Here is a 13262-nt window from a genome sequence, read left to right as displayed (position 1 = left end):
ACATTCTACACATTTTTCAAGGCAAAGAATGGATAACATCATTTTACATTTTAATGAGGTTGACAAGAGAAACCTTATAAACTATCTAATGTGTTTAAACGACCATTAATCAACCCTAATTACTTAAGCAGCATCCTGGGAAGAAAGCATATTTCACTTCCTAATCAAGCCCTGAGCCCTATGGAGTACCTAGAGCTACATTCCAGCTACTGCAACACAACTTAGTAAACCAAGTTGCCACTCATGGCAAACAAGACCCGTGATGGCCCTTACTCCTCTGCTGCTGGCGAGGAGTCTGTGTGAAATCACAGTGCCTTGCCCATGGCTCCCAAGGGGCCTCACACAGTGGTGGTAGCAATCACTTCTAGCCATGGAAGACAGCCCCACTCAAAAGACTCGCCATCACGATGCAGCCTCACACAGAGAGAGGGAATCTACTGTGGACTCCGGTGTAGCTATCAGTGGTCACTGGTTATTTATCAAGAAATCATTACTTTGCTTGGGGTGGTGTGTGTGTGTGTGTGTGTGTGTGTGTGTGCAAGTGGACACACACCTATGGGAGTTATAATAAGGTGTTATTTGTCATGAAGAATTTTATGTGTTTCCAAAGTTCAAAGCCCTTTTAGTTGACATAAAGCCTTGCTGGTGACATTTATTTTTTTCAAACACAGGATGAAGCGGCATAATGAAAAAGGAAAGAACGTTCTCATATGAGCTTTAAAAATAATATTCACTTTAGTGTTATGGAAATACTTAGAGAGGGGTTTTCCATGCCGAAAAAAGTAGAGGAGATTAAACCTCTGCCAACCTGTTAGGAAACAGGACAAAGTGGAGGAAGGTACAGAAGAAACGTCCCCAAGCTGACCTCAAGAGAACCTTAATATTAAAAAACCAAACAGTTTCTTACTGGCTAACGAACTGAACCAGCACCTTGAGGAGATATGAGAAACAAGAATTTTAGCAATTACACACATGGAAAAGAAGAAAGCACCTTGATACACCCAGTTGTGAGCCAATAAAATAGAAATCTATTTTAGTACACAGAGAAAGGTTGGCGTCATGTCAGTTCTCTTTAATTCTGACTTCAGTTAAACTTGGTGGTATTTTTAGCCCGTGTTTATCCCTTTCATATTATTTCACTCAACTTTAGAACAGAACTAAGACTGTTCCCTGTCACTTGACTGCCTGGTGCTCAAAAATTTATAAAAATTACTGTGTGGGAATATTTACTTTCACTTAAAAAAAAAAACACAACACATTAGAACACTTCTTTTCAAAGTAAGTTTCACTGACGTGTGTACAAATCCACATTTAGTTGCATATATAAATCCATAAGTCTAAACAGTAAGAAATGTCTTCTAATAAGTTGAGTCAAAGTAGCTGTGGCAAATACAGGAAGAGATCTGTCTGCAGCTGCACACAAAGTGTTGGGCTGGTACCAACGTGTAAATGTATAGACACCCATAAACGAGATCCCCCCTTCCAGATGAGACCGGCGGACATGGCAACCAACTCACCTGCAATCCATCCTGGTACTGGACAGCAGCTTGCATGGCCTCTTCCAGTTTGTCAACCCGGTCTTTCCAAGCTTTGTTTAGAGAATCCCATGCTGAATTTAGCTACAATACAAATGGATTAAGTCCTTTGAGTGTCAAAAATTTATACTTTCCAATAATTGTAAAAACAGGTGTTAGCTTGCCAAGTCTTGAGGAAGGCATTCACAAAATGTGGAAAACAAGCCATTGGTACCTCGTCTATGCTCTTCTTGACAATGGGCTTGTCAGGCTCCCCACACGCGGCGATGAGCTCAGAGCCCAGCGAGATGACCATGTCGAGCTCCTCTTGAAGTCCATCGATCTCCTCTCTTATTGCCTAGAATTCAAAACAAGAGCCTCAAGACACCATGCAAAGTCATACCAAAACCAAGACAAGATGTCGCACAGAGCTGCCCATGGGGATTCCTACTCGACATGAGCACCCTTCATTTTCTTTTAGTTCCCAAATTCATACAGTTGTTTTTTTGAACAAGAAAACAAAATGAGTATCTTAGAGAAAATAGTATCCTCTAATGCCCAATCTTTACTATAAAGATAAAAATAACAATGTGACAAAATACCAGAGCAATTTAAGAGTACCCCAAGTACTGCGAAGAACTTAAAGCCATTGGGTTTTTCACAATTAGTTTGCCTGTATCTGTTCAAAATAGACACAAAGATCTTGAGGAAAGTCGTGTCCCTGTTGGGAAACTTGATAGCCTGCCTTTGGAGTCTCATGCTGTGCCACCATGCTGGGTGGGACCTGCCAACTGCTGATACATCAGTCACGGTTAAACGCACCCACCCAGCAATGAATATTTAGTAAGCACGAACAAAGCCCTAAACCAAACACCTGAAAAGGAAATACTTGCCTAGTCTTCTTCAAGGACCCATAATAAAAACAAAGAATCAAACAAACAAAAAAATACAGTACCCAGAGTGGGTAATAATTCTACCACATCTTGAAGCTTCTTCTCACTGGGGTGTCAGAAATGACATGCCGAGGCAAGGAAAAGAGTGTAGGGCACACCAGACTCTCAAGTGAGCACAGTGGCAAAGGACCAGTGGAATGATGCCTGTGGCAAAGTGGGCACCAGCTAGTGTATGCAAGGCTGCTTCTGGGCTCTACCCAGCAGGGGGTAGGTGCATCTGAGGAGTGTTAGGCAGCAGGATAGAGACAGCAACAGGGCTGGAGGCCGGCAAGGGCAGACATCCTGTCCTGAGATTACCTGGGAGGCCCTGAAACCAGCACTAGCAGTGCCGATGCAGAGAGATACTGTAAGGATAACTCCAAGGGACATTTGTGAGTCCATTATTTCTTGGTACTCACTATGCATCCCACATTCAGAACTAAATGCAGATATTAATGGTGTAATTTTTCAGATATACACAGAATTGGGGTGTTATCATGCTGAACTTAGTTTTTTGTTTGTTTTAGTTGATATGAGTTCCGTTTCTTACCTCTGCTGCTTCCTGCTGCTGTTTCACTATTGAGGGATCAATTCCAGGATCTTCCAGGTCCCGGATGAAATCTTGAGTGTCTTTAGTGGTAACGACCAATGACATGTGATCACACCAGAATTTTTCGGCCAGTTCCATAACATCCAGGAGTTTGGCTTCCCTCTCTTCTACCAGCGTGTGTATGTTTCCCCAGATGAAAACCATTTGGTCCAACTTATCCTGCACAGCTGCAAAATAAAACAATGTCAGCGAAGATGCTGCTCATCTTCATATAGGCAAAGCTCATACAGCAAGCAGCTATTCAACTTGCCAAGTACACAGGCTGGACCGGGTTTCCACTAACTGCAGTCTGTGTATTACCATGGTGCCCAAATCCCACACAATGCAGAATCCATGGGCCCACCCAGGCTGAACCAAGACTTCTTACAAAAGTTGATGCTTAAAGCTACATGAGTTCAGAGTAGACTCGAATTTACCAAGTTTGAAGTTCACTAAGGCTGGCCTTAAAGCCAAATCCAGTAAGAAATTAACCTGACATATTTTCTTACTCTCTTTAAGAACGAAATGGCCTGTTTAGTCCCAGGAATGGAACAAGAAGGGTTTGCGTTTCTGACTTGCTTCTGGAATGCTTGTATTTACACTCCTAATCCAAGAGGAAGAGCACATTTACAGAATTCTTCCTTCTGACTCACAGATATTCTGGAGGTTGTGGGATGGAGCAAGTGTGCTGGAGAAGATACTAAAATTGTACCCCCAGCTTTGACCTTATTAGCATTAATTTTAGTCTTACAGACTTAGAGACTCAGAGAGCACACAGTCATTATATGACCACATTTTGCTTTCAACCAGTTGATTTTACCAACTGAGAAAGATGTTAAAAGACTTTTTCATAGTTTGCACATCACAATGCAAACGTTTTATCGACCTCACATTCTGCTCTGCAGTTGGGCTATCAATGAACAGCACAGAAATCTAGAGCTATTTTAAAAGTAAAGTGAGGCCAAGCATGGAAAATGTGTCTTCAATCCCAGCACTTAGAAGGTAGAGGCAGATGGATCTCTATGAGCATGAGGTCAAGCCTGATCTACACAGCTATCTCCAGGCCAGCCAGTGCTACATAGAGAGAGAGCCTGTCTCAAAGCCAACCGGCCAACCGGCCAACCAATCAACCAAACAAGTCAACAGAAAGGAAAATGGAGTTGTTTCATCACTCCAAAATCACTACCTTTGGCAGATATGTCTTTCTCAGTGCCCTCGGACCTGGCGATCATCTCCTCTCCCCTCTGCCTCAGGGTCTCGTACAGTGGCTGCAGCTTCTCCATGTCCACAGACACGCTCTTATTTTCACCGATCTGCTCCTTGATCTTCTCAACCTCAGCAGAGATGGACGGCGGCTGCCTCAGACGCTCCACGATGCGCTCCAGGCTCTCTAGGATCTGGTCGATCTTGTCGTGGAACTACCGAGAAAAACAATGGGATCACTGTAATGGCACATGCAATACTTCCTTCAGCTAAAAGCGAAAGGCCCTTTGCCAACATTTCCATCCGAAAACTTACAACCGGCTGGTGCATGAAGCCATGCCTAAAGGCATCACCTCTGTACAACTCTGCACTTAGGAAGAGGATTCTTGAGTTTCCCATCAAAAGGTAGCTTATTCATTAATCGTCTACACGCCTTGGCAGCAATATGAATCTGAACCTGACACTTAATTTTATCACAATTCAACCTTTTTTTTTTTTTTTTTAAATAAGCTCTGCATTTGGCTGTCAAAACTGATTATTCGTTTAAAACAACCATTCTGAAATCCTAAAACGTTATGCAAGTACACGCAAATTCATAGGTGGTTTTGTAGGTTCACTATAATTCCTTGAGTTATATACTTCCTGAACTGGAAAAAAATAATGTAAAATTAAACAAAATAAAAACGTGTCCAACGTTGTATCTAAAGTTTGTATTTAATTCATAGCTGGATAAAAGAAAACAATTTTAACTTTCTATTCGTAAGGGTGGAGTTACGCAATGTCACAAGCTGTGTCTAGTTTAACCTCTGTACTAGCTTTCCAGTGGGTGCCAACTGCTGAGGGCGGGCCCAGCTCATTGTGGGTGGCACCATTCCTGAGCAGACAGTGCAGGCTCGGGGGAAGCAGGCTAAGCATGGACCTGTGAGGAGGACCAAGCAGCATTCCTCCATGGTTTCTGCTTCACCTCCTGCTTGAGTTCCTGCCCTGCTGCCCCACAACGATGGACTGTGGCCTGGGAGTGTCAGACGACACACACACACTCCGCAAACTTCTCAGTCGCTTCTGGTCAGATTATTTTCCTGCAGCGACTGAAGGGAAACTAGAACATGCACTTAGGATTGCAGAAAATGCCATCCCAATGCCTGGTATCTGATGATAAAAACCAAACCTTGGAAATGGTTTTTAATACCTACAGGTATTAAAAAAAGAAAAAATCCACATCTTGACAAAGACTCTGTTTACTATGTAATATTCTTATCTTTTTTATTTGGCTTATTGCTCAGGTTTTTCTCTCAATGCTTTTGTAAGTAAATTTTTATTGCTAATAATTTCAAGTGTCTTTTATTTCCCCAGTGTCAAAACTGTGTTCCACTTATGGTGTACACTGAGCAAGTATCTGATCATTGCTGCAAGTAGGTTTCCTACTCACTGAAAATTCTTCTTTATTGTACCTTGAAGGAGGCAGAGAAACCTAAGAGTTGGCTGCAAACTAATCCCACCTCTGAGAGAAAAGGCAATGTGTTCAGCGACATCATTTAAGATGAAATTTAATTGGGGGGGGGGGTCAAGGAAAATGTTTTTTGTATAAGTGGCAGTGGGGAAGAAATGACTTTTTTTCCTCTTAGTATAAAGGATTACCTGGGTGGACTGAGAAATGGCTTCATCCAGTATTATGGCCCGCTTTTTGACATCTTCTTTAATTTGGCTGTAGAGGGTGTCGGCTGCCACATACTTTTCTTGGATATAAACGCCTTCCTTTGGGCTCAGTTCCAGCAACTGTGGCCCAGTCTTGTTCATCTTATCTATGTGAGGTTTGTGCTCAGCTATCAGCTCTCGCAGTTGCTATAATAAACCAAACAGCTTCTCAGTATCTCAGAGTCACACCTCCGTATTACAGTTGATCACATCTCCAGTGCATGCAGCTGGCAGGAGCCGTGCAACTAACGCCTTCCCCACGGCAAGGCAAGTATCCATGGCTCTGCCAGGAGAAGCCCCAACACCGGATCAGACAACTGTCTGGCCACATGCCTTTCAGGACACACACAAGAGAGGCAACAGAGTCAGTAGAAGTGTGCCTCACAGCCAGTGCTGTCTACTTTCACAAGAGTGTCACACCTGTGGAGAAGCAGGCTGGACCCCTAGGCTGAGCCATGGCTCTTGCATGCTTCTTTCTGCAAATTCATAACAAATGCAGAAATGACTCGGGGAGGAGACATCAAGAACAGGAGGAATCTCGGGGGGAAGAAAGACATGATGCCAGGATCTTAAAAACCTCAATACAGAGAGGGATGAGGGTGACGTGAGCCTCGGGCGCTGTGCTCACACGTGTGAGCCAGGACCAGATGGATACTCACAAATATTACATCATGTTCATACATGTACAGTAGGGCCTGTTGTATGCATATACAGTGCATATGGACACTAAATACATCCTTTGTCTCTATTGGTTATCTTATTACACTTATTTGTGTGTGTGGTTACGGGGAAGGTGGTGAGCTGCCACGTGGGTGCCGAGAACGTACACCAGATCTCTCCAAGGGCAGCGAGTGCTCTCGACTGCCAAGCCATCTCTCCCGCCCCGTTTATTATTATAAACTGTTAAAATTTCAAGGGTGATGAATTTATCAAACACACGACTGTATGCTGAACACTACTGTAAGGTGTATTTAAAGAAAATATGTATCATAGGTTCTCAAGCCCATAAGCAGAAGGGGGTTCAGATCGTCTGCAACGTGAACGCTCTTCCAACCAGATTCTTACACGTTTCAAGTGACACTAAAGAGTCACTTAAAAAAATACGTTTTAAGTGACTGCTAGAGGGAGGACTTCCAACTGCCAGAGTTCCACATACATTTCCTGTACTTTAGGTCACCCTCCAGCAATGGCACAGTGTGGAGGAGGGACGGCCTGCTAACAGCCAGCATGGAGTCACATGGGGCTGTTACCCAGCCCCAACCTGTCGATACTTTGTGGCTTTCTTGACATTGCTGTTCTGACAGATACATGCCGCTGTGCAGATTCTCTGCACTCGATGGCTTTGTGTGTATGATGGCTCTTCTGTGTACTTCTGCTCTACTTTTTAATATTTTAGACGGCTCTGACCACGACATATGATGCACAGAGCATATCCAACATATGTATGTGGAAAGCAGTTCAACCTATATAACTGAAAGCACCCCAAAAGCTCCCAGCTAACATTGGAAATGGTGTTCTTTTTCCAACCCAGATGGGCGGTAGCACACGCTTCTCTATGAAAGTTGTGTCACACAGTGAGTGACAGCTACCCAGCCGTGAGGGAGGCAGACGACACGCACCGTAGCCTTTCTAAAATGCCCTGTTTCTGCATGGTGTCTTACAGCACTTTAAACACTGCATTAGAGACCAGTATCCCAGTTAATGGCTCGTTCTCTCGTTCTCACCCGGTGCTCTTCCTGCTGCCGTCTCAGAGTTTCGTACTCCAGGGCTGGGGCGGGCAGCTGGGAGATGGTTCTCTGGGTTTCCGTCAGCCATGGCCAGAGCTCCTCATACGTTTCCCAGAACTGGCTGACGAGTGACTGTGCCCGCTCCAGCTGCAGGTGCCTCTCTGAGTTTATCTGGCAGATGGCGTCATAGTTCTTCAATACCTTATCCAGTTTTTTCTAGAAAACAAGGTGAGGAAATACGTCTGTCAGGCTAGTAGTTGCAGTTGGGGTTGCTCTGACCAGCTATGTACATCTGGCACAGAGCGGGCACACAACAGTTGTACATGAAATGAATGCATAAGGAAAAGCTGCTCAGATGAACTGTGTCTATGCACATACTCTTGTTAATCAATTTTTTTATGCACAAGATGCTGAAATATAATAAGCAGAATCCTCTGGTACTCTCATGCTGTTCCCAGGGTTAGAAAGTAGGTTCATAAAGTCTAGCAAGATTTACATTACCATCTAAAGAAAAAAAGATCAACTTTACAAATGAAATCATATGAACAAAAACCAATTACAAATAAAATCAATTACATGAATGGGAATCAAAGTAGGCCACTGTACTATGTATAAACTCTACTTGTGGTCTTCCTGAAAGAAAATGTATTTTATCTAAAATGAAATTTGAGGCACGGATATTTACATATTTTTATTTGGGGTCATATACTTAGCTGGAAGTATTAGCATGCAGTCATTTCTTTAAGCTTTAAGTACGTAAATTGAGCCAACCACTTTTACCTGTGGATGGTTTTCTACCAATCTGCAGAACCATTAAAACTACAAATACCTATATTTTCCTTAGCTATTTGCTCCCCTACTGGCTTAGAGTAACTTTAGAGAGAATGAAGACCTACATATTTTAGATTTTGTTTCAGCTTAAAAGTTACAAATGTTCCAAAAGCGTATGACCCATAGGTGACATGCCTTATGACTCACATAAGCTGACATTCCACCCTAACAATACCACAGCTAATACTGACTGAATGTTCAGTGTGTGCTAGTTAATCAAGGAAACTTTGTAATGGCTCAGATGTGTTCAGATAGACAGTCCTCTGGGGATTGGTTTCCATGGTCATTCTGTAACCTTAAAAGACGCCTGATTTAAATTTAATGATTAAACAACAGCTGCAGATACAGAGAAAGTGCCCTTCTAGAACTCGGTGCTCAGTGGATGCTATTCATTCAAAGTTCACGGCCTAGCAATATGGACAAGGTGATACCTTCATGGACTGCTTTTCCTCTTCAGTAGATGTGGTCATGATTTTATATCCAGATTTAACAAGTTCATCAATAATATCCTTGTGTCTCAAAATATCCATGGTGAAAGCCTGTGATTTACCAAACAAAGACAAATATACAAAGAAAGTGTCTGATTCAGGGAAGGCAAGTAGGCAAAGGAGCTGAAAATAGCGCGTTCCACTGACAGGGTCTTGGAAAGTAAAGCCGTGTGAATGTATTTTCTAGACTTGGGGCCTGGAGACACAACTGAGACAGCAACTGGAAATGTATTTCTTTACCTTTTGAACCTGCAGCTGAGCAGAAGTCTGGTCTTGCTCAAGCCTGATGTCACCCAGAGACATTAATTTCTTCTCTGTTTCAGTAATCCAGGACAACTCAGCATCTGCCGCTTGGTCAAACTAAACAAAAGATAATAATTAGGTCAGTAAGTTCCTGCAGCTGGGGCCAGAGAAACTACCTATTTACACTGCTCCTGAACTCCCCCTTCCCTAACTGGAGACTCTCAGTTTCTCTTCTCATAGCACCCTAAAATAAATCATGGATAACCGAGTAATAGAGAGAGAAGAACTCTGTCCACAAGCTCCTAGGCTCTGCTGGACAGAAACAGCACAGTAAGGATGTAAGGACGGCTAGCTCCATGGCCTTCTTTTCATGTGTCTTAGACTCCAAATGTTACCTGCTGTAAAAGTTGACAATTAGATACCATCTTAAAAAGTTCTTTTCCTGTGACTTCAATTCTCACACAGGCAGGTAGCACTGTGCCATCAAATTACGTGCTCCTTGATTAAAGAATAAAATGTTCCCACTTTTTTATTTTATGTGCTTATATATAAATATAGGTACAAATATCTATATTTGTGTATGAAAAATATACTTAATTGTAAACAACTTGTAACCATCTCATTTAATACCGGACTTTAAACATATATAAGATCATTCCTAAATGTTTGAGTTTATGCTCCTCATTATAACAATAACGCATAGCATGGTAGACAATTTTAAAGCATAAAATGAGAAAAAAAATTAAAATCCAGACTTAATATTGTTGGTAATTTAGTGACTTTCTCCCTAAGAAACTGGGACAGTCACACTTGTGAGCTACCATACAAATTCCTGCCTTTTCATTTATTATGTATACATCCCACATTTTGCTTCTGTCCCAGCGCACAAAGAGGACAAATGTTCTGAGTGTTTCACATCAGATAAACTCTCAACGCCATTCTGAACTGAGTAGGGATGAGTGTCACTATCTCGGCTAAAGAGAAATGTATGAAAGCCTTAGCTGGAAGAATTAATGGGAAATGGGCATTGCCTGAATGCCCTGCTTTTGAAGAGAAACTAAAAATCCAAACTGGAGCAACGCAGGAAAATTAGGGAAGAAAATAGAAGGGTGGGGCTGGAAAGTAAGTTAGAAAATAATTCTACTTTAAAGACTCCACATTAACACAATGTAAACACAGGAGAAAAATGGAACAGACTGAGTCTCCTCATTCCAAGCTAAGTATAATTAAGAACCCCAGGCATGACATACAGATATGCAACTGCAACACAGAGAGCAGGGCAGAGAGAGCGCCCTGGACCTTGGGGTCCTGAGGATCAGCAACCCAAGCATGACATGTTCTCTGATATTTCTTTGCACCTCATCTATCTGAGGTTAGGCACAGAACAAGTAACCCATACACACCAATGGACACAGCCCCAGGAGAACCCTGCTCTCTTTAGCCAAAGGACACTGGGAAGGGTCTTGGAAAGTAAAGCCATGTGAATGTACTTTCTAGACTTGGGGCCTGGCGACACACAACTGAGACAGCAACAAGACAATCCCACTCCAAGCCAATCAAATGTTGTAGAACAAAATGGTTGTCCTGCTCACCCACACCAAGAGAGACAGCTTGAGGAGCCCAGAATTTCACCCTTGAGTCTGTGACAAGGTTCCTAATATCCCTTCCAGGATGATGTTAAGAAGGGGCCAAAGCTTTAGTCCCACTGGCTCGAAGCTAAGCTTCTTCCTACAGTGGAGTCCGGACTTCACCTGGCTGTGTGGTAATGAGGCACTTCTCCTTCACTCTGTTCCCTTGGTGTTAGACCATCATGGCTGCCCTCTCTGTGCTCTCAGGAGAGACTGCACAGAGGGCTGGGAAAACCAGCCTCACCCAACAAAAAGGAGGCATATGCCCTACAGCCCAAGGGATCATGGGTTTTCTCCTCCCCTGGCAGCACTCCCAGTTGCTTCTGCCTCAGTGAAGATAGATATAAAAAGATGAAAGAAAAGTTTAAATCCACATAAAGACCAGGTTGAGATCCATCTGTCTCCAGAGTGTTAGGATTAAAGGAATATGCCACAATGTCTGGCCAATATTGTTTTCTTTAAGGATGGACATTTTAAGATTACTTTTTTTTTTTTTAATTTTTCGGAAACACTTGCAAACATTTTTTACTATAACTGCTCTGTAGTTTGTGACTGAGCACACTTCAGTTTATGCTTGCCAATATGAACTCAACCTGTAATTCGGGCCGTGTCTGTCTCTCATCACTCAACTAACTGAACACAGTCAGACTTGCAAGAGAATCCTGCTCCCAGAGGAAAGAATATTTGTCCTGTTACTCTGAGAAGTCTTGGGTGCCAGCCCTGAAATGTTCAAATACATTTTAATGAAAAAAAACATTTTAAAATAGCTGAATAAACTTCACAGACAAATATACCCACTTTCCTACAACAATGAGGCATACAAATTCCTGCAAACTGTAGAACAGGCAGGCAAACACATTCCTCAGGCATGAATGCCCCTCACAGAAACTTCCTAGGCAGGAAAATACCATGGCCTTCCATCAGCCTTTGTGATCCAAGACCATTATGCTGAAGTAAGGGCGGAGCAGGAAGCTTTAGAACCTACCCATTACAGTTGTGCAATGCTAGAAAACCAGCCTCGGAGACTCCCTCCCAGGGTAGGCTTGTGCTTCTTGCTTTTGCCTGGTGTGACTGAAAAGTTTAGTCACACATCTCCTGCGCACTCATGCTACAAAACCATATAAGCCCACACAAAGTTTGCAGCCCAAACACGATGACTTAACGTAAACAGCCACAAAGATTTCAGTAGAAATCAAGTATGCACGATAAATGTCTACTTGCAGGACCTGCCTTCACTGCCCACCATTTTCCACAGGGCTGTGGCTAACAGAAGAATTCTCTAAAACTTTAGAGTAGAAACTGTGTGAGCCACAGACAGGTCAGAAACTATAATTTTTTCCCCCTTTAGTCATCTTTGGAAAAAACTCTCCATCACCAAGATGTTTTCCTTTCAAAAACAAAGACTTTTTCTTTTTCTTTGCTTCAGCCGCATGCCAATATTCGGCAGATACTGACCTGATTCGAACTATTAACTCACAGATGCACCCGTGTGCAGATCAGCAGTGCTGTGGTACTCAGATGTAGCCCCCCCCCCCCCCCGGCTCATTTTGGAAGCACAGCACTTGGAATGGAAATGCAGCCGCAGACATGTCTGTTCAGGTAGGACCCTGGGAAGCTGGAGAACACCTGTTGCCTCGGCAACAAGGCGCTGGTCCTACCTGCTGAGACCGCAGAATGGCAGCATCCATCTCTTCCACTTTCTGGGTGATGGTGTCGCTCACCAGCCGGTAGCGCTCATTGTCCTCCGCTATCATCTTCTCCAGCCCTTCTCTCGCCCTCCAGGGTACCAGCTCCAACAAGGCGCCGCTCACTTCGTTTAGAGAATCCAGTAAGGCTTTGTTGCTCTTAACTTCTTTTTTCAGTTCCTTGAAGACATGCAAACATACTGGTAAACGTTATGGCAGGCTCTCCCTCTGTTCTTGGGGATGGGGGAGGGGCGTGTGTTTTCTGCTGGCTGACAAGGCTCTGCTTGGCCTGGTTAGTTCCATCTGAGCTAAATAAACCTCCTTTATTTATAGCTATTTTGCAAAACCGAAAGTGTTTCCAGAGAGGTTTAGAGGACAGCTCATTTGTCAACATGGCAAGAGTTTATCTTTGAAATGGAAAATAAATATTTACAGTTTGGAAAAAAAGAGACTCAAGCAAACATGTGAGTGACCAGGTAACAGAACTAAAACAAGGGGGTTGCTCCCCTCCACAGGAATAGGGCCTGCACGGAGGGCGGGCGAGCTGGTGCCGCCCCATTGAAGCCGCCTCAGCTCCCTCCCACCCCTATGGGATCCGAAGCTGATGTCTCTGGAATGAAAGCTCTCAGAAAGGCAACGCACTTTTGGGATGTTGCCAGAAAAATTCCCTCATGCTACCCAGCTCTGACAGAAATCTTTTCCTGACCAAGCTAACACGTCTCAGAAA

General features: G+C 43.3%; 1 protein-coding gene across 12 annotated transcripts in view; it reads right to left on the bottom strand.

Annotated features, from left to right (window-relative positions):
- The window catches only part of Dst (dystonin), a 400583-nt gene that overhangs the window by 46631 nt on the left and 340690 nt on the right, over positions 1–13262 (bottom strand). For all 12 annotated transcript variants that reach the window (XM_055606512.1, XM_055606422.1, XM_055606436.1 and 9 more), the window contains 9 exons: positions 12509–12715; positions 9220–9339; positions 8923–9030; positions 7658–7876; positions 5877–6080; positions 4222–4453; positions 2997–3223; positions 1750–1872; positions 1518–1619 (listed from right to left, as the gene is read on the bottom strand). In XM_055606512.1, coding sequence (XP_055462487.1) covers positions 1518–1619; positions 1750–1872; positions 2997–3223; positions 4222–4453; positions 5877–6080; positions 7658–7876; positions 8923–9030; positions 9220–9339; positions 12509–12715 — 1542 coding nt within the window. The remainder of the gene's footprint in view (positions 1–1517; positions 1620–1749; positions 1873–2996; positions 3224–4221; positions 4454–5876; positions 6081–7657; positions 7877–8922; positions 9031–9219; positions 9340–12508; positions 12716–13262) is intronic.

The sequence above is a fragment of the Psammomys obesus genome, unplaced genomic scaffold (assembly GCF_907164565.1).
Source record: "Psammomys obesus unplaced genomic scaffold, mPsaObe1.curated_primary_1811, whole genome shotgun sequence".
In the NCBI taxonomy this organism is placed as follows: Eukaryota; Metazoa; Chordata; class Mammalia; order Rodentia; family Muridae; genus Psammomys; species Psammomys obesus.
This window is presented reverse-complemented; position numbering and strand designations above follow the sequence as displayed.